The 19,652-nt window shown below is 58.2% G+C and overlaps 1 protein-coding gene and 1 pseudogene across 1 annotated transcript in view; one reads left to right on the top strand and one right to left on the bottom strand.

The window, feature by feature from the left end:
• Window positions 1-3,112: 3,112 nt before the first annotated feature.
• Window positions 3,113-19,652, bottom strand: part of MOV10L1 (Mov10 like RISC complex RNA helicase 1) — a 41,864-nt gene continuing 25,324 nt past the window's right edge. Inside the window, exons 14-26 of the mRNA XM_036278166.1 lie at window positions 17,358-17,416; window positions 16,814-16,911; window positions 14,409-14,517; window positions 13,927-14,099; window positions 13,308-13,454; window positions 12,779-12,900; window positions 11,514-11,613; window positions 10,962-11,126; window positions 10,270-10,443; window positions 6,990-7,139; window positions 4,088-4,195; window positions 3,317-3,454; window positions 3,113-3,208 (exon numbers count right to left, since the gene is read on the bottom strand). Of these exons, the coding sequence (XP_036134059.1) occupies window positions 3,113-3,208; window positions 3,317-3,454; window positions 4,088-4,195; window positions 6,990-7,139; window positions 10,270-10,443; window positions 10,962-11,126; window positions 11,514-11,613; window positions 12,779-12,900; window positions 13,308-13,454; window positions 13,927-14,099; window positions 14,409-14,517; window positions 16,814-16,911; window positions 17,358-17,416 (1,639 nt within the window). The remainder of the gene's footprint in view (window positions 3,209-3,316; window positions 3,455-4,087; window positions 4,196-6,989; window positions 7,140-10,269; window positions 10,444-10,961; window positions 11,127-11,513; window positions 11,614-12,778; window positions 12,901-13,307; window positions 13,455-13,926; window positions 14,100-14,408; window positions 14,518-16,813; window positions 16,912-17,357; window positions 17,417-19,652) is intronic.
• LOC118641154 lies at window positions 7,812-8,489 on the top strand (annotated as a pseudogene).

Here is a 19,652-nt window from a genome sequence, read left to right on the forward strand (position 1 = left end):
CGTGTGCCCTCCCAGGAGGACCCGTGGGAGGAGAGAAGGGGGCGCAGCGGTCCTCCCTCTGCGCTGGCCCAGACTGGAGGGACCCCTCCAGGTCCGTGGGGACGGACCACGCTGGGGGGTGGCTTGTCTCACGTTAACTCGTGGCTTCTGACGCACGGGGGGATCTGAAAGAGTGGGTGACAGGGCTGGCTCCTCACTTAGGTGGACCGAGCCATCAGCTCCCTCGTCGACAGGACAGAGAGGAAGAAGTGGGCTGACGCCCTGTCTCGTTCTGGCCTGACGGGGAGCAGCTCCTTGCCCGGTGCACCCCAGCTCCGACTCGCTGTTCTTCACGGAGTTCACAGTTGCGTGCGTAGTCGCTTGAGCACTCACACTGAACGTGGGGACGCGGAGCCGAGGGAACCCGGTGACCGGGCCCGGCAGGTGGTCTCACAGGCTGGAACTGACCTGCCGCGTGCACGTCTGGGGGCAGCGAGGCGGGCCGGCCGCCCGCAGGCGCTGCCCAGGTTTGGAAGCTTCGACAGTCAAGCCCTTTCACCCCTCGCCTCGGTGTCTGGGTGCTCTGACCCGTGACCCTCACTGTGGGACGGCCAGGCCCTGGGACTGGAGCAGTGGGTGGCCTGCTGGCAGAGCGGTGGGGGAGGGGCATCCCCGCAGCACTTTGCACTGGTGCCCGGGCAGGCTGCCACCGTTCTGCTGTGCCAGGACAGCCCCTGCCGCGCGGAACGACACGTGGGCAGCGACGAGGGCCTTCGGGGACCGAGTTTCACTGAGCGGCTCCAAGCACCAACCTTCCCTGGCGCAGGCCGCACCTCCGGGTGGCTCAGGCTCCCCGACTGTGGCCCCTTGGTCACTGGAGCTCCTCCCTCCCCCTCCCCCCGCAGTCCCCCGCGGTCCTGAAGGGCACAGGCGCACCGAGCCCTGTGCAGAAGGGCCCCACCTGGTCTCCCACTGCCCACACACCTGTGGATCATGGCCAGCATGCCTGTCCTGGGACACTGCCCCCCATGGGTGCCAGCCCAACATGTAGCTGCCGGTGGGGCCCCAACTGCTGTGGACCTGGCACTGGCAGAAGACCCCCCAGAGGTGTGCCCATCTCCCACACGCGGGCAGAGCCCAGAGTGGGCCCAGCCTGCTGGTGCAGCACCAGGAGCCCCACGACCCAGCCTGGGCATAAATGACCAGGCGCCCCGACCGGAGCCTCTCTCGGTGCCCCACCCCTCGGGCTTGGACAGCATGTCCAGGGCCTGATTCCTCCGCCAGACAGCTCCTTCCCCGACACCTGGGTGCGGACGGGGAGGCGGCCCCCTGTCCGGACAGCCCTGGTTGGGGTCCCCTTTCACGACGACAGGCGGAGTTGCAGGAGGCCATGGTACTGGTGCTGTGACCAGGCTCCGAGCTGCCTTCCACTGAGACTCCACTGGGTGGGGCACCAGGTGACCTGGTGCCCAAGCAAACGGGGGACAGGGACAGCCATGCACCAGGCCAAGAGTGCGTGTGTCTGTGACCAGAACCTTCTCAGGTCCCAACAAACCACCAGCTGTTCCTGGGTCCAACCCTTCACTGCCAGCTGACCCATAGCAGCCGTTTGTGGGGTGTCTGCAGACAGAGCCCCAATCCTCAGGCATAGTGGCCAGTGTGGGCACCGGGCTGGGCCACCAGGGCCTGACTCTCCCTATGTGTAAGCCAGTAAGATGGTGTTTTCGGTGCTCACAGCCATGGCCCGAGGTCCTCCCAAGTGTCCCAGGGAGTAATCGGAGCCCCCCACCACGCCTGCTGTGCCCGCATCCTTTGTAAGACCCTCAGAAGGTCCCAGGGGCGTCTGCAGCCTCTGGAAGGCTCTTTGCTCTCCCCCGGCCATGTCCAAGCCCTCCGTCAGTGCCTGGGCCACTGCGTTCACCCTGTCCCGCTGCCTCCCTGGAGGAGGCGGCCCCATGCCCTCAACACGAGCGACAGCAGGAACCTGAGCAAGGGTTGTGGACCCTGGCACTGGGGACGCTTCCCCCTCAGCACAGCTCCCAGGGCTCCGCAGGTCTTGGGGTGACGCTGTTTCAGGTGTTTCCATAGGTCAGACAATAGGACTTCCGATTCCCAGGCAGCGTTCGCAGCCTACGTGGTGGGGGGCCCAGCTCCCAGAAAGAAGCCATGTGGGGCCGTGTCCACAGCAGCGGTGCCCGTCCTACCCAGGGACGGGGGGTGCGGCCCCTGTCAGACCTCCCCCAGACACTGTGGCTATGACAGGCCGAGGGTCCTGGCCGCATCGCAGGTCTGTCCTAGCATGCGGCTGCTGAGGTGTCTGGTGCCCCCAGCCAGGGGCGTGGCCTGCCTCCCGCCCAGACCGCCCTGCAGCCGTGCCCGCACTACGGCTGCTCCCCGAGATGCGCGACCACACTCCCATCTAAGACCCTCAGTGGGCGCCGGGGGTGCCGTTCAGGAGGGACACACCCAGCGCGAAGGCCCCAGCCTTCCTAGAACCAGGTCTCCGAGGACCAAGGGCCAGTTGTTGGCCAGAGGACAGGCAGGGGCTGGCACACAGGCCGAGCCCACCTCTGCCGGCTGCACAGAGCCACTGGACTTCACACGGCCAGTGTGGCCTCAACACCGGCCTGAGGCCCGGAGGGGAAGGGATGGGGCCCGCTGGGGTCAGAGGCCACGAGAACACATAACTGCCCCACATCTGGCACACTCTGGGGCGCAAAGCCACGTGGTGTCCCACTCGAGTGTTTATTCTGGTGATGGGCTGTGGTGCAGGGACGACGGGGCAGGAAGGGGCTGGGGCAGGAAGGGGCTGGGGCGGGCTGACGGCTGAGCAGGCTCCGTCCAGTCCAGGGCCCAGGTCTGCGGCCGAGGCTGTGGGAGGAGGCCCAGCGACCACAGCACAGTGGCCCCGCCGTCCCTTATCAACAGGGGCTCCGTGGGAGGCCTCCCTGGTCCCAGAGCTCCTGGCTCCTCTGGGCGGGGAGGCTGCACCCCTCCAGCCACAGGCTCGGGGCCACTGTGGTGGGATGGGCAGGTGCCGCTTTGAGGTGTGGTCTCTACGAGGGGCGCGCGTGCCCGCGGCAGCTGGGCCGGGAGGGGCGAGCCGGGAGCAGGGGCAAGGCCCAGGGCGGGCTCACTTCTGCAGGTGCCGCAGCTCGGGCGGCAGGTCGCAGCCTGTGTACACGCCGTTGGTGATGCTGTACTCCAGCAAAGCTCCGAAGCAGGGGTCCTGTGGGGACACACGGAGCCTGGCCTCAGGGCCAGGGAGGGGCCAGCTGCCTGGCCGCCGCCCCCAGGCCCGCCCTCCTCGGCGACCCTGTGCCGGGCAGCAGCTCACTCTGACGAGGACGTAAGGGTTTCCCAGCACAATCAGCAAGGCTTTGGGCCTGGTGATGGCAACGTTAAATCTTTTTGAGTTGGACAAGAAACCCAAAAAATATCTGTCATCTTCAAATCGATCTTCATTTGACCGGACCTAAAACACAAGACAAAGAAATGCGATATTTCAAGTTTGTTTGGCTAAATTTTTTTGGAAAGCAACTTGACATAGAAGAGCATTCAGGAACATTAAACACCACTAGGACCTCATTTTTGGTTAAAAAAAAAAAAAAGCAGCAGAGATGGGGGTGGGGGAGGAGCCTCACTGCCCTCTTCTGCACGACAGGGGCCCAGCACTTTGGGGCCCTGGGTGCAGGGTGTTGGGGTGACTCAGGATTTGAGGTGATTCTTTTCTTTTCCTGACTGAATTTTTGAACATACCTGCAATCAGCCCTCTGCTGAGGGGGCAACTTAAGGATGAAAGGAGTTCTGAGTTCCACTTGGTCTCCCCGGGTGGCCTCTGGCCCCGTGCACACCGCACCCTACCTCCCCCGCTGACCTGTCCCTGCGTCCCCAGCACGTCCGCCCTCCTCCTGACCCCATCTCCACGCTTCTGATGCTCAGCGTGGTCCCTGCGCCTACGGGCTGAGGCCAGGCTGCAGGCCTGCCTGCTCTGCACCTGCTGCTCTGCACCGCCCGTCAGCCTGGGTCACCTCCCCCGGGTGTGCTGCGGGCCCAGCGCGGCCCAGGCGAGCCCGTCACTGCTGTGCCTGGGAACAGGGCCACCTACGGTTGAGATGATGATAACCAAGTGCTCCTGTCCTTGGAACTCCTCTACTGAGCCGACCTTTATGTCCAACAGATCCACGTTTCTCAAAAGAATTTTGATTTTCTCCACCTTTAAAGCAAATAAAGAAAACAGATAAAATTCTACAAGTCTGACCATTTCTTTACACATTACAGAACTGAACTCTAACCAATGTGCAGTATTGCTTCTCAATTCCCAGTCGCGTTTCACCCAACCTCAGTCAATCAGAACCCACACCCCGATTTCAGACAGAGGGTGCTGGGCGGGGCTCAGACTTGAGTGTTTCCAAACAAGTGAGGACGGCACCTCCCTCGCGGGGAGCCCTCCCCAGGCACCTGAGCCTTTGCCACTGCGTGGCATGGAGGCCCGCGGCCCGGGGACAGGCTGCGCCCTCCTCTGTGGCAGTGGGTCAGGCAGCCGGCGGAGGGCGAGCTCTGTGACGAGTGGCCCGGAGCCGAGAGAAGGTGAGGCCGCCCTGAGGGGTGGGAACGCCGGAGTCATGCAGTGAGGACTGGACGTGAAGCAGCTCTCAGATGCTGGGAGGCAATAAAACAGGCCCAATTTGAAATCTTGGGGAAAAAGCATCTGAAAGAAAACCTCAGCAGGGGGCGTGCAGGCGGCCGGTGGCTGTCTCCACTCTCACATCCCTGTTTCTCTCCCTCCCTCTCCCCTGTCTGTCTAAAGACCAATAAACAGCCGGGCTGGTGTGGCCCGTGGACTGGACGCTGTCCCAGGGACTCAGAGGCCCTGGTTTGGGTCCAGGTCAGGGCACAGGCCTGAGTTTCAGGCTTGGTTCCCAGTAGGGGGCGCACAGGAGGCAGCTGATGGATGTTTCTCTCTCACTCGATGTTTCTGTGTAAAAAAATCAATGAAAACAAACGAAAAGTCCAGCCAGTGTGGCTCAGTGGTTGAATGTCAACCCCATGCACCAAGAGGTCGCCAGTTTGATTCCCAGTCAGGACACATGCCCAGGTTGTGGGTCTGACCCCCAGCAGGGGGCATGCAGGAGGCGGCCAGTCAATGTTCTCTCTTGTCGATGTTTCTCTCTCCCTCTCCCTTCCTCTCTCTCTGAAAAAAATCAATAAAGGAAAAAAAAATTGAAGTACTCTTGCTTTAAAAACAAACAAACAAAAAAACCAATTATTCTTTCAAAAAACAAGAACAAAGGCAAAACGTTAAAACCACACGCACACGAGGACGTGACTCACAAAGGAAGTCGGACAGAGCAGGCTTCTCAGCACAGCATGCCTGCCTGTGGGGGGCGTGGAGGGGCATGAGGAGATGGGTGCGTGGGGGGACGAGGGTATGGGGGAATGTGGGGGGATGTGGGGGAGTGGGGGGAATGGGGGGACAGGGAACGTGGGGCTTGGGGAGCATGGTGAGGTGTGAGGGATGTGGGGGGCGTGAGGGAGATGTGGGGAACATGGGGAGATGTGGGGGGCATGGGGGCATGGGGTAGTGTGGGGACGTGGAGGACGGGAACATGGGGGAGTGGGGGACATGGAGGCATTGGGGAATGAGGGGACATGGGGAACAGGGTCGTGGGGGTGTGAGGGCAGTGGGGGGAGGGGGAGGGGGGATAGGAGGTGGGGGCATGGGGGGAAGGGGGCATTCTGGGTCAGCTCAGCCCAGGGCCTGTGGCCCAGCTGCTGGTCCTGTTGGGAAGCCACGTGAGCTGCCGAGCAGAGTCCGAGCCCAGTGGGCACCGGGTGGCACCTGCACTCCGCAGATGTGGCTCGGGCAGACTAGTAACTGAAATGGCCACTGCAGTGGACAGGTGAGGTCAGGCCGCCGCCTCAACCCCAAACACAGACTCAGAGTGTCAAACCTTCCGGGCCAGGTGGGAAAACATACTTCCCGACATCACGACGGGGGGTTTCTCAGATCAAAGCAGAAAGCACGGACGCGAGGGCGTGATCCCCACTCCACGTGTGCCTGCACCGGAACGAGATGCACACGAGGGAGCACGAGCACAGACCAGGGCCTGGTGGGACGGCTGCGGCAGCACCGGGCCTGTGTGCACCGTGCCGCCCAGTGCACTGCAGACCCAGAGCAGCGGGAAGTGGGCACGAGATTTAAACAGCAACTAAAACGATCCTTACCCCAGGGCATCTTTTGCTGATTTCAGAGAGAGGAAGGTAGAGAGAAACATCAGTGTCGGAGAGAAACAGCAACTGAATACCTCCCGTATGTACCCAACCACGGACTGAACCCGCAACCTTTTTGGTGTATGTGACGATGCTCTAACCAACGAGCCACCTGACTGGGCTAAACAGGGATTCTGATGAAACGTGAGTGGTCAATAAACCATGAAAAGATTCTCAAATCCGCCCTGGCCAGTTTGGCTCAGTGGTTAGAACGTTGGCCTGCGGTACGGAGAGACCCGGGTTCGGTTCCCGCTAAGGGCACGTACCTCGGTTGCAGTTTGTCCCTGGCCCTGGTTGGTCGTGCGGGTGGCAGCCACTCGATGTGTCCCTTTCACATCGATGTTTCTCTCTCTCCCTCCCACTCTACCTGAACAAAAAATGGAAAAATGTCCTCGGGTGAGGATAAAAAAAAAAGATTCTCAAATCCCTGGCAACTCCAGGGCAACCCCCCAAACCTCTCCCCCAGGTCAGGGGCCAGTGTTTGGAGACATGGGAGACAACAACAGGCCCGATGGAGGGTGGGCCACCGAGAGCACGCAGCAGGAGGCACCTTCATGCTAGGGACAGAAGTGCACACCAAGGCAGCTCCCCCAGGTGCCTGGGCTCCAGCCCCAGGGCCCGGGTGCGGCAGGCCAGTGGGAGCCTGGCAGGGTCATCACGTGACGAGCTCGTGTCCCCTCCTGGCGTGGCCTCTGTGGACAGGAAGCACGAGGGAGCTCGCTGGAGCAGAGCCGCACCTGCTTTCGGTAGGGTGTGATCACCCCGATGTCTCGCCCGGACACCTGGCTGGAGAGGCTCCTGGCCAGGAGGCAGCAGTAGCGCATGACCTGGACAGCTTCGGCCGGGTTGAACCACGATGGGCTCCTCCCTTCGCGAGCTTCGCTACCCTGTGGGGTGGAGACGAGAGAGGCAGGTCGTCACGAGGCCTCATGTATCGGCAGACACTTGTCAAGGGCCCATGGACGAGGAGAACAGATGCTGGGAGCAGGCAGGGACGACAGGCCTGGTTGTGGAAACGTCACGCTGCAGCCGAGAGGGCGGGACGGGAGGCAGTGCCATGGGGGACAGTGACCCGGGGGAGGGCGCACACGCTGGAAGGAACAGAAGCCCGGGAGCCAGGTAGGAGCAGAGTGTGTGCCCAGCTGTGCTCAGGGCAGGAGGCCCCTTGGGCCAGGCCCGACCACGCCCTCCAGCTGCCCCGCCCTCTGTCCAACCTGCAGGGAGAGGATGGCTGAGGAGCACATGGCCTCACTGAGCATCAGAAATACAAGAGGAGAAGGGAGAGAGCACACTGATGTTGCACCAGGTGGGATTTGAGGTGAGACCCTGAGAGTGCAGGACACGCACGCTGAGGGAACGGCGACCAGGCACGGCAGTGTATGCACTGCAGACACGGCGCACACGCGGTGCACACGCGACACACACAGCAGTGAGCACGGAAGGCGAGGCCGACAGGCGCTCGACCAGAATCTGGTAAGAACGGCGCCCCCACTAGCAGGAATGCCAGGGACACAGTGTAGGTCAGGACACAGAAGAGCTAAGCAACACGCTCCACAAACATGTTTAAAAAATGTATCTGGAGCCTGCTCCCCACCAGCGCTTGTGCCGGCTCCGCATGGCGATCACAGCCCAGCGTGGTGATTAGTGATGATGAACCAGGTTATGACCTGGACTTATCCCTAATCATTATGCTGAGGATTTGGAAAAGGTGTTTATTCCTCGTGGACTAATCATGCACAGGACAGAACGGCTTGCGGAGATGGGACAAGGAGATGGGAGGCCGTCACATCGCAGCCTCTGTGTGCCCCCGGGAGGGGTACGTTCCTTGCTGACCTGCTGGATCACATCAAATAGTCAGATCTGTTCTATGACTGTAGATTCTATCAGGCTGAAGAGCTACTGTGATGAGCAATCAACAGGGGACATGAAAGTAACTGGTGGAGATGATCTCTCAGCTTCAACCGGGAAGAACGTCCTGACTGGTGAAGATACAACTGACACTGCAGAACACTGCAAACCTTGCTTCCTTGGTCAAGCACGTGATCCGAAGATGGTCAAGGTCGCAAGCTTGCTGGTAAAAAGGACCCCTCGAAGTGCTGGGTATAGACCAGACTGTTGGATTTGAAATTCCAGACAAGTTTGTTGTAGGATATGCCCTTGACTATAATGAATGCTTCAGGGACTTGAATCATGTTTGTGTTATTAGTGAAACTGGAAAAGCAGAATTCAAAGCCTAAGATGGGATTTCGAGTTGCGTTTGGGGACATCTGGAGTCCTACTGGAATATCAGCAAAGTTGTCGAATGTTCTAGTTCTGTGCCGTCTGCTCAGTAGAGCTTATTGCATGTATCTTCTAAGAATTTTATCTGTTTTATATTTTTGAAATGTCAGTTGCTGCATCCCTGAACTCTTTATTTGCACTATGAGCCTAAAGACTATCAGTTCCATTTGGGTGGATTGTTATTTGACTTGTGAATGAAAAATAAACCACACCACTGTTGAATGAAAATATTGAAACTGTAACTGCAAGAAACATTTAAAGAAAACATGTTAGTTTTTAATTGGTATTTTAATTTTTATATATTCATGAAAGTACAGAAGCGATTGAATATTGTCAATGATACTACTATGTGTTTAGGAAAGTAAAAAGCAGTCTAGTTTTATATCAATGACAGCATCTCAGAGATAATGTTGTATCAGTTACACCATATGTCCTGGAATTAGTAGTATTTCAGTATTAACTGTATTTTCCTGCTTGTTCAGATTATTTTTGGTGACCCTTTGTTAACAGTTCCTTTTAAATACAAATCAATAAATTCCAGAAAACATTAAAAATATGTATATGGAACCTACATCCCTCAGTAGATAAACTGTTTTTTTTTTTATCCTCACCCAAGGACATTTTTGCATTTATTTCAGATAGAGTGGGAGGGAGAAAGGAAGAGAGAAACATCGACGTGAGAGAGACACATTGAGTGGCTGCCACCCACACGACCCCAACTGGGGCTGGGGACAAACTGCAACTGAGGTTCGTGCCTTTAGCGGGAACCGAACCCAGGACTCTCTGCTCTGTGGGCCGACGCTCTAACCACTGAGCAAACTGGCCGGGGCAAGAATGTAAATGTTTTTTTGTTTTTGTTTTTTTTTATCCTCACCCGAGGACATTTTTCCATTTTTTGTTCAGGTAGAGCGGGAGGGAGAGAGAGGAAGAGAGAGAGAGAGAGAGAAACATCGACGTGAAAGGGACACATCGAGTGGCTGCCACCCACACAACCAACCAGGGCCGGGGACAAACTGTAACCGAGGTACGTGCCCCTAGCGGGAACCGAACCCAGGTCTCTCTGTACCGCAGGCCGACGCTCCAACCGCTGAGCCAAACCGGCCAGGGCAAGAATGTAAATGTTTTCTATGTCCTTAGAACACACACTAAAATGGAGACCTATTTGGCCACAGATTTCTAAGAGCTGAGATTAGAGACCATAGTTCTTCATCAGAACCTAATAGAATTAGGGATGAAGAAAAAGTGACCAAAGCATTCTTAGCCACTTGAAAGTTAAGAAAAATGCATCTCAATAACCCTTGGATCGAAAAAGAAAACACAGAAAGTCACAGGTGTCTGGCAAGCCACGAAGGAGGCCACCAGGGAGGCCCCTGGAAGCCACGTGTGGGCAGAGCTGCCCCTGTGGACGGGCTGCCTGTGAGAGGGCAGGACGGGACCCGAGTCCTCTCCAGGAAGTAAACAAACCACAAACAGAGGTGACGACTTAGAAGGACGTGCGATGGACACACAGCGGAAGTTAGCAAGGTAGAGGCCCAGCGGGAGAAACGGGAATGCGCAGCTGGTTTTCCACGTAGACAGAGGTTGGCGCCCAGGAGCCAGAGCAGCCAGGGAGCACCCGAGGTGCCCCTTCGGGACGAGCTGCGGCGCCTCCACCTGCTGCCCAGCACTCAGCGTCACAGTCCCCGGGCCGTCCCCAGCTGAGCCAGCGCCCCAGCCAGCAATGCGGCCACAACTCACCCTCACGCCGTGGAAGACGAGGGGGAAGCCTTTCCTCGGCAGCTTCTCCCAGCCCAGCAAGGAGGTCACCACCGCGGGGTCCGCGCAGACCTCGAGCTCCTTGTGGTAGAACAGCCGGGAGGGCAGGGCCAGCAGGGCCGCGTGGGACCTGTAGTTCTTCACCAGCTTCGTCACCTGCGGCAGAGCAGCGGCTGAGGCCGTGCACCCGGCGTCCCTGCTGAGGGAGCATGACGAGCCCCTGGACCCCGGCCTCCCCTCCTGGCCTCTCATCTGCCTCCCGAGTGGGAAGCGGGGCACCTGGGGAGAGGGGCGTTCAGCCCACAGGGCTCACTGCAGCTCCAGGCCCGAGGCTCAGGGACACACGGAGGCAGACACAACTCGCCCGGGGCAGCCGTGAGGCTCCTGACGACCCCTCCAGGAGTCTCTGCCCGCAGACCCGGGACCTCTCTCCAGGGGGTGATCTGCGGTCACACCCTCATCTTCTGCTCAGGTTCCGCTGTGTCTGCACTGCAGGGGCTCAGAGGACACCACCACTCGCCCCCCTTCCCAGGGCCCCTCCGACCCAAGGCTCCGGGGACTGGGGCCCTGAAGTGCGGATTCCCAAGTGGTCCGGGGTCAGCTGGGAACCCGGGCTGCACCTGGCCACCTGGGCGCCCTCCGCCCGGCCCTCTGCTCGTGGGGCCTGAGCTCACCAGCAAGGGGTTGTAGGCACCACAGGCGCCAAACGCGTTTTCGTCTCTCAGGTACACGGGGCGGGACATCAGCCTCTCCAGCATGGACACATTCAGCCCGTAGGCCATGGCGAGTCTGGACTTGATGACGGGCCCGAGCTGCATGGGGTCTCCAGCAAGGACGATCTGCGCACAGGGGCACTAGCTGTGCGGGGACGGGCAGGGAGCCCATGCGGGCATCGGCACAGCATGCCTGGGGGGAGGGGCAGCGGCCAGCGGGAGTGCAGCCCCGGCCTGGGGACCAAGGGGCAGTGGGACTCTCATGCCCCCTCCAGTGAGCGTGTGAGGGGCAATGACTTCAGGCCACCATCACAGGCCAGTGTCAGCCTAGGACAGGCGGGCAGGGTGGGAGCTCCTGGGCTGCTAGTCTCTGCACCCCCAGCAGGGCTCAGGGGCAGAGACAGAGGGAGGGAAGCAGCCCTTTCCTCCAGGGCCACTGCGGGGGACTAGGGTGAGGGCAACGTGAGGGCGACGCGAGGGCAATGTGAGGGTGATGTGAGGGGGGGGTCTCACCTGGCCACTGACGTCGGAAACCAGCCCCAGAGGGATGAGGCATTCCGGCTCACTGGCCTGTCCGGCTTCGTCCACAAACACGTGTGTAAAGTGCCCGACTCTAGAGCCAGAAACATGAGTGGTCACTTCCGCCAGCGCCCGGTGCTCGGTGGGCCAGGCTAGAGGCCAACCCGCAGCTGTGAGGACACCGAGTCACGCATCCTGTCACCACCGGACTCTGTACCCAACATGCCCCTTCGTCTGAAAAAAGTCAGAGGGAAACGGCCAGGGGACCAGACAGTGAGGAGCTGCCAGGGCTGCCGGGGCCAGGCCGGGGCCAGACGAACTGCCTGTCCGCCCACAGGCCGAGGCCTGGGCTGTCGTCCTGGCTTCATCACTCAGGAGCTGGCAACCCTGGGCAGGTCCTATCACCTCCCTGTGCCTTGGTTTCCCCAACGTGGCAGGTGGAGTCAGACCAGCTGGTCAAGGTGGGGCACGGCAACATTCCCACCTGCGAGGACTGCCCCCACCTGCTTCCACCTCTGCCTCCTGCTCTCAGCTGGGAAGCCCAAGACTCACGGCCGGGACACAACACCCAGAGCTGCAGAGCTGCTGCCACCAGGACAGCCAGGGCCGAGCCCGGGCCCCGGGTCCCCACCCTGAGAGGGAGACGCCAGCCTGGGCCCTGTTCCCATGGCGCCCACCGGGCAGTGCTGGCCCCACTGCTCCTGACACTGCGGTCAGTCGCTCGGATGCAGGGCCCGAGTCTGCGCATCTCAAGCTCTTGCTGGACTAAGGACCCCGCCCCTGCCCACCCCACGCAGGACCAGGTCAGCACACTTTCATTTTTTACCTCATATCCCAGCTGAAAGTGTAATGGTAATGTATCTTTCTTAACACGTAAGCACTTAAGCTTTAGATTCTGTATCAACAACAGTTACTTAGTTACTTATCAGACAATACTGTCCCTTGTTCACACCTTCTGAGCTTCCCAAGGCCCTGGCACTGCCCACTGTGTGCTGGTCCTGCCACTGTTCCCCTGGCACCTCCTGCCCTCCCTCCACCAAAACAAAGTCCTTCCGGGCTTTGGTCTGGGCGTCTGCCCCCTGCACACGCGCTCCCTCGACCTCCACAACTGCCCTCCTGAGAGCCTGGGGCCCTGTCACCTCTGGGGTCTCAGCACGAACCTCACTTCCCTGGAGAAGCCACCGAGCTGCTGCAAGGACAGAGAGGCCCCCCCGCCGCCCCGCCACCCACCGCCCCCCGCCCGCCCGCTCAGGGCTCACCGCACGCCGATCTGGTAGAAGAGCCCCGCACTGCTGCACGTGGAGATGATGACCCGGAAGCGGGAGGCCCTCCAGATGTCCTCCCCGTCTCTGCAGTAGGTCTTGATGGCCTCGATGATCGTCTGGGGAGGGGAGAAGTTCGTTCTCAAGTTACTGTTTCATTGGACACTATCACATAGCTGGAAGGGATTCTGAGAGGTGACTCTGTCCTGTTCCACTTCCCAGTTATAACTAAGTAGTGACTTAAGGTCGTTTCCTTAGACCAAAACATTTACATTTTTGTATCAACTCAGTCCCCGTCTACGGCCTCTGGAGCCATGACTAGAGCACATGATCCTGCAGACCCTCCTGAAACACCGTTACCCACTTCCCGATCAACACTGCACCCTCCAGGCTAAGCAGCCAAAACCCGCAGGAAGGACCAGGAGGGCGGCAGCTGAGGGAGAGCAGGCGCAGAAGCAGCCAGGACTGCTGCTCAGAACACATCAGGCACAGGGCCAGCGAGCACAGTGGCTTCCGTGACGCTCACCTCCTCAAACCTGCAGGTGGCGTTCACGCGGACCATGGTGCCCGGCCGCAGCAGGCGGCTCTCATGCAGCCGCAAGCACACGAGGTCAGCCGCACTGTTGGAGGGCGCGCACACCAGGATCCGACTGTCAGGCAAGGCGTGGTACACCTTCATCAGGCACAGGAGACACAGGTGTCAGTCACCCTGGGAAAGCTCCGAGCAGACGCCGTGAGAGGAGGTGGTGGGCTCCGCGCCCCAGGACTCAACCCACGGCCGCCCGCCTGCAGGAGGCTGCTGGGCCTCCCACGCTCGCTGCTCTGAGCTCCGTGAGCAGAGACGCTGGGCACACACCGTGCCCACAAACCCAACTGCCACAGCACAGGGCAGCAGACGTCTGCAGAACTTGACTGCAGCCGCCGGGAGGGGGCCTGGTCTGCAGCACGATTCTGGGACGGTGCCGAACGGAACAGGTTCCCTTTTAACCCTGTGAAATTAGCTCTCACGCTTACAGTCCCATCAACAGCACAAAACAGACCGAGTTCAATGTAAGGAACTGGCTCTGTCAGCCCTTTCTGACTCTACAAGGCGAACAGGGCCAGGGTTCCCGACGGCGCACACACCGCACGGCCTCTGGCCTCACCTGTAACACAGCCTCTATGATCGTCACCGTCTTCCCGGTTCCAGGGGGCCCGAAGAGGACGTACGGGAGGGGGCGGCAGTCGCCACTCAGAATCCTCCTCACGGCCAGCTTCTGGTTCTCGTTGAGCAGTGGGCTGAAAAACTCCTCTCCGGCCGGGGGCGGCAGCTGGTCTCCTGGGTCGAGTGGAGGAACAGGGTCAGGCAGACGTCGGACAACCTGAGCGGCTGGGGCACAAGCACTTCAGCGCTGGTGCCATGAGGCCACAGGACAACTAATCAGTGTCCGAGCGAATGCAGGACATGGCACCTTCAGGGCAGCAGCACCTGGGATGCTCCGGACCTTGTGACTGTGACAAAAGTGGCCGTGTGGGGCCCTGTCCCTCTGGGGTCTCCGCGCCAACCTCACTTCCCTGGAGAAGCCCACCCTGACTTCAGTCTCTAGTCACAGTGAGCTTTTCGAGGGGCCCAGCTCCCCGTACGTACCCAGGTGACTTGTCCCTGCAGCAGAGCCTGCGGGCCCCTGTGCATCCTGCGCCCCCGCCTGCTTTGTCTTGGTGGCAGGCTTAGGTTGGTCCTTCACAGTTTTCCTGTTCTAGAAATAATCACGCAAAAAAAAAAAAAAAAGCTTAAAGAAAGCTTTGTGTTCACCCGGACTCAGTTTGAAAAGAAAACAAACAGCCCTGGCCAGTTTGCTCAGTGGTTAGAGCGCCGGCCCCCCGACCAGAGTCCCAGGTTCGGTTCCCGCTAGGGGCGCGTACCTTGGTTGCGGTTTGTCCCCGGCCCTGGTTGGGGTTGTGTAGGTGGCAACCAGTCGATGTGTCCCTCACATGGATGTTTCTCTCTCTCTCTTCCTCCCTCTCTCCCTCCCTGTATCTGAAGGTAAATGTGAAAAGGCCCTCGGGTGAGAATTAAAAAGAGAGAAGAAGCAAAGAGAACAAACACCCACACACAGGACTGGCTCAGGACCCAACACTCCTGGCAGGGACCTCAGGCCACACCCCCTTCAAAACGCAACAAAAATGCACGTTACCTGACACAAAGCTGCTAAAAACTTTGTTTCTCTTTTGAATAAACGTAAGTAAACTAAATCTGTGACACTGAAACAAAGGGTTTCACTGTGACTCCCGCTGAGCCTGCTCAGGGCGAGGGAGGACCCGCAGGGGCTGAGGCACGCCAGCCGGAGAGTCCTGGGAGCCCAGTCAGGACCCTCTCCGCAGCCCACCCCCAGCTCAGGTGAATTCAGGCAACGCAACTGCCCCTGCCTCTGTCAACTGCGCTCCTGTCCCAAGGGCGCCTCCTGCTGGGCTGTGGGAATGCAGGGTCCCTTCAGAAGCCAGTGCTGCTGAGTCCTCAGCTGAAAACAGGGAGGGTGCTATGCAGACCCCAAAAGCACTGTCTACCCCTGACCTCCCCCACCTCTCCTGCTGGGGCCAAACGTGTCTCCCGGTCCCCTTCCCGAGGGCTGTGAGCTGGGCCGTCACAGGGTAGCCCCATCTGCTTCCTCTCAGGAGTCGTGTCCTGTGGTATCTGATGCTAAGGTCTGAGAGCCGCGGTTCCACACTGTCCACACGCGCCATGCCCGCGTGCACCCACAGCCTGGCCAATCCATGACAAGGCAGCATTCTGGCCCTGGCCAGTCTGGCTCAGTGGTTAAGAGCATCGGCTCTCGGACCAAAGGGTCGCAGGTTCAATTCCTGGTCAAGGACACGTACCTGGGTTGCAGGTTCAATCCCTGGCCCTGGTCCAGGTCGTGTGGGACCCAACTGATGTGTTTCTCTCATCTCTGCATTTATCTCTCTCCCTCCCACTCTCTAAAAAATCAATGGAAAAATGTCCTCGGGTGAGGATTAACAAAACAAAAGAGACAATGTTCTACATTGAAAAAGAAACAACACAAATTTAGCCCATCTGGAATGGGACCCTCCACCCCACCCGAGCAGGTGGACAGCAGGGCCAGGGCGATGCCGACAGACGGACCGCAGCAGGGGTCTGCGTGGAAACCTTGCTGTCTCCTCGACGACTTCCCTGTGGTCCTGTAGGCATTCTAAAACCAAGCCTACTATGTTTGCATATCTGGAGAGGGGCTTAAAATGGTAAAAGGGTTTCTAAACATCAGACACGATTTAAAAATCCTTATTTATTGTAAGTTTAGAACACACTCAAAAAACTAAATTGCACCAGCGCAGGATTCTAGGAGACAAGCCCTCCACGTGGAGAAGCGGTTCCTCTGCTCTGGACACGCGGCGACAAAGCCACGTTTGGGCACGCGTGCGAGTGTGCGCGTGCGAGTGTGCGCGTGCGAGTGCATGGACAGCCTCGGCGTGCCTGGCACAGAACACCTATCCCTTACTATTTATGGAGACTGGACTGTTTAGGTAAAAACAAAGTGTCTTCATGACATTAACAAAGATGACATTTAACCACCTGCTGGGTGTGTATCTTCCACATGTTTTCTAAGCATAAATCATCACATAAATGGCCTGTCTGAATGTCCACTAAACCACATACATGCTGTTAAAATAAAACCATGAGCTCATACTCTGTCTTATGGGTATTTTAGTTATAAAAATTTTTTTTTTCTTTATTGATTTTATAGACAGAGGAAGGGAGAGGGGGAGAGAGACCCAAACATCGATGAGAAAGAACATCGACTGGCCGCCTCCTGCATGTCCCCCACTGGGGATCAGGCCCACAACCTGGGCATGTGCCCTGACTAGGAATCGAACCGGTGACGTCTTGGGGAATGGGTCAACGCTCAGCCCCTAAGCCACATTGCCGGGCTGAGTTTACTCTACCCGTGGCTTTGGGCTATCTTACATCCCACCCCTCAGGCCCCAGTCAGCCTGAGCACGCACACGGAACCTCAGACACGGCCGCCATGCACGGACCTCGGTGGTGGGCTGTCCATGGTTTTTGGCATCTTGCATGTGGTTCCAACTGCTTGTCACTTGGGGAGACTGTAAGATGACTTCTTCTGGAAACAACACTTTCAAAACAAGAAGGGCAACAAGGTCGATATTACTGAAAAGCTTTAGAAAGATGAGCAGAAGCAACCTCAATGGTCACTGCAACCCTGAATAGCCCAATCTGTGTGCCCTCTCCGCTCTGGCCCCCGGGCACCGAGTTACTCATAGCTGTGCCCACCCAGCACATGACCTGGGACAAAGGCTGTGCTGTGTCTACCTGCAGGCACAAGAGGAATTCTATTAAGACGAGAAAGCAGAGTACAACGGCTTTATTTCAATAATTTCGGTGTGCTGTTTTTACATAACCGAAATAGTAAGAAAACACAGAAACTTCCCAACAGAAAGACAAACACTCGACACGATACAGTTTTCCTTCTAATATGTGACCGAGGAGACTGTCTTTATGCAGACAAACCTCACAAAGCCCCCTGAGAAGCGCGACACCACCGTTCCACAGCAACGGTACCTTTCACTCCCAAGTGGCTGACTTGCTCAAGTGCGAAGTGACACCGCCGGCTTGTGGTCCTGCCGAGAGAAGACAACAGAGCCACACGTCGCGCTCAGACGTTGAGGCTGGTATGGGTCACAGATCCGACCGTGCGGACCTTTACAAACACAGAAGGAGCCGATCGGCTCCCGAGGTTCTGGAGGGGGAGGGGAGGTCCCTGTCTGTCCTACACGACACACTGACACCAGGTTCGTGGGCAGTTCCAGCAGCACACGTGTCAGGAAAGCAGAGGCTCCTCTTTCAGGAATGTTCATGTGTAGAGAAGCAGAAAAAACCCAAAAACATACTGTATGAAGTGTCAGGGAAATAGTAACAGTGCTGTGTCAATCAGAACTAATTCTGATGACAAAGAATCACTCCCTTGAAATCCACTGAAAGAAACTCAGATAAAAGAAACTGAGGCACATTAAACATTTCAGGCATTTATCTGAGCAAACCCGGCCCCGCACCGGGCAGCCCGGCCCGGCAGACAGGGAGGCGCTCGGAGGACCTGCACGGAGGAGCTGCCATCAGAAGGAGCCGGAACAGGGGCGCTGTCCTGGGCAAGATCACTTCTTTAGGGACACTTGCCCGGCCACCAGGCGGACGCCCTCAGGTGTGCAGCCTGGGCCCTGACTGACAGGAGCATAAAACTCCGCCTTCAGTGAAACAAGACGATCGCGCTCCAAAGCACAAGGGAAGAGGACGCAAAGGTCCAAGAGCCCAGTCACAGCCTGGCAGAGCCGGCCACACCCACACTCCCGGAGAGGTCAAACCCGGGCCCTGGAGGACCCACCTACGTGTCTCACCTGGGTGATGACGGGGTGCAGGGTGGGTGCTCCAAGGGCTAAGGGGCTTTCAGGGCCCATCACAGCACACAATCCTGGGGGGCGTGTGAAGCAGGAAGAAGCGGGCTGCACGGCCCCCCAGGATGCTGCGCCTGAGGGTCCTGGCACGAGGTTCCGGGCAGCCCCACTCCACGAAGCCTTCAATGAGCTGCCTGAGATACTGTAAACTTCAAGATGAGAACAACCAGAAAAGAACCTAGGACTTACCCAATTGACCCCCAGAAAGACAAAAGGCGCAAAGTGGGTGAATTATCGAGGAAGGAGCTGCAAGACAACATGACCTGTTCCTCCCAGCGAGAGCCGCTCCGTCCAGGAAGACCCAGGCCGTCTGACCCCTTCCAGAGAGGAAGGGACACCGCCGCAGACAGCGCCGAGCAAACCAGCCCATCCACCAACCTGCAGATGAGCGCCGTCCCCTCAACAGCTCCAAATGCATCAAAGGAAGAATTCACCAAAATAAAATCACATCTCGCCCTGGCCAGCTTGGTTCACAGGTTAGAGCGCTGGCCTGCAGACCAAAGGGTCACAGGTTCAATTCCAGTCAAGGGCACGTACCTGGGTTGCAGGTTCGGTCTCCGGCCCGTCTGGGTCGTGCAGGAGGCAACCAATGGATGTATCTCTGTCACATTGATGTTTCTCTCTAAAATCAATGGAGAAATATCCTCGGGTGCTGATCAATGACAGCAACCATCAAAGCCACATCACGGTTTTCATTCTGGACACAAGGAAGGTTTGTATAAAGTGATCCAGTCGAAATGCTTCAACTTATCAATAGGCTGAAAAAAAAATGACTTGTCTCCAGAAGTGTCAGAAGGGCAGCGAGTGTAACAGCTTGAAGTACGGACGGAGGGAGAAGTCCTTAAATGAGCAGGTCTCTGGACAGCGAGGCCCGGGGGTGAGAGGCCGAGGCCCCAGCAGCCCTGGGAGACGAGGACACCGAGGCGGGAGCCTCCCGCGGAGAAGAGCAGGGTGGGGACGGGGAGCAGCACCAGGGGGAGAAGGAGGCGCAGCCCCCAGAGCGCAGAAGACCGTCTGCTTGAGCGCACGGCTGAGTGTGTGGAAAGCCCCACGCCGCCCGTGAAGCGCTACTGGAAACCCCGGGCTCAGTAAGCTTACAAGACACAGGAGCGATGTACAAATGCGCTGTAAGTCCCAGCTACAAGCAGCTACAATTAAAAAAAAAATCCTCATCGAAGGATATTTTTCCATTTATATTCAGATAGAGTGGGGGGGGGGCATCGCTGTGAGAGACACATATCAATCAGTCGCCTCCTGCATGACCTGACCAGGGATGGGGACCGAACTGCAACCGAGGCACATGCTCTTGACCAGAATCGAACCCATGACTCATTGGTCTGTGGGCCGATGCTCCAACTGCTGAGCCAAACCGGCCAGGGCGCGACTAGAAATTTAAGTTAAAAATACT

The sequence above is a fragment of the Molossus molossus genome, unplaced genomic scaffold (assembly GCF_014108415.1).
Source record: "Molossus molossus isolate mMolMol1 unplaced genomic scaffold, mMolMol1.p scaffold_m16_p_26, whole genome shotgun sequence".
In the NCBI taxonomy this organism is placed as follows: Eukaryota; Metazoa; Chordata; class Mammalia; order Chiroptera; family Molossidae; genus Molossus; species Molossus molossus.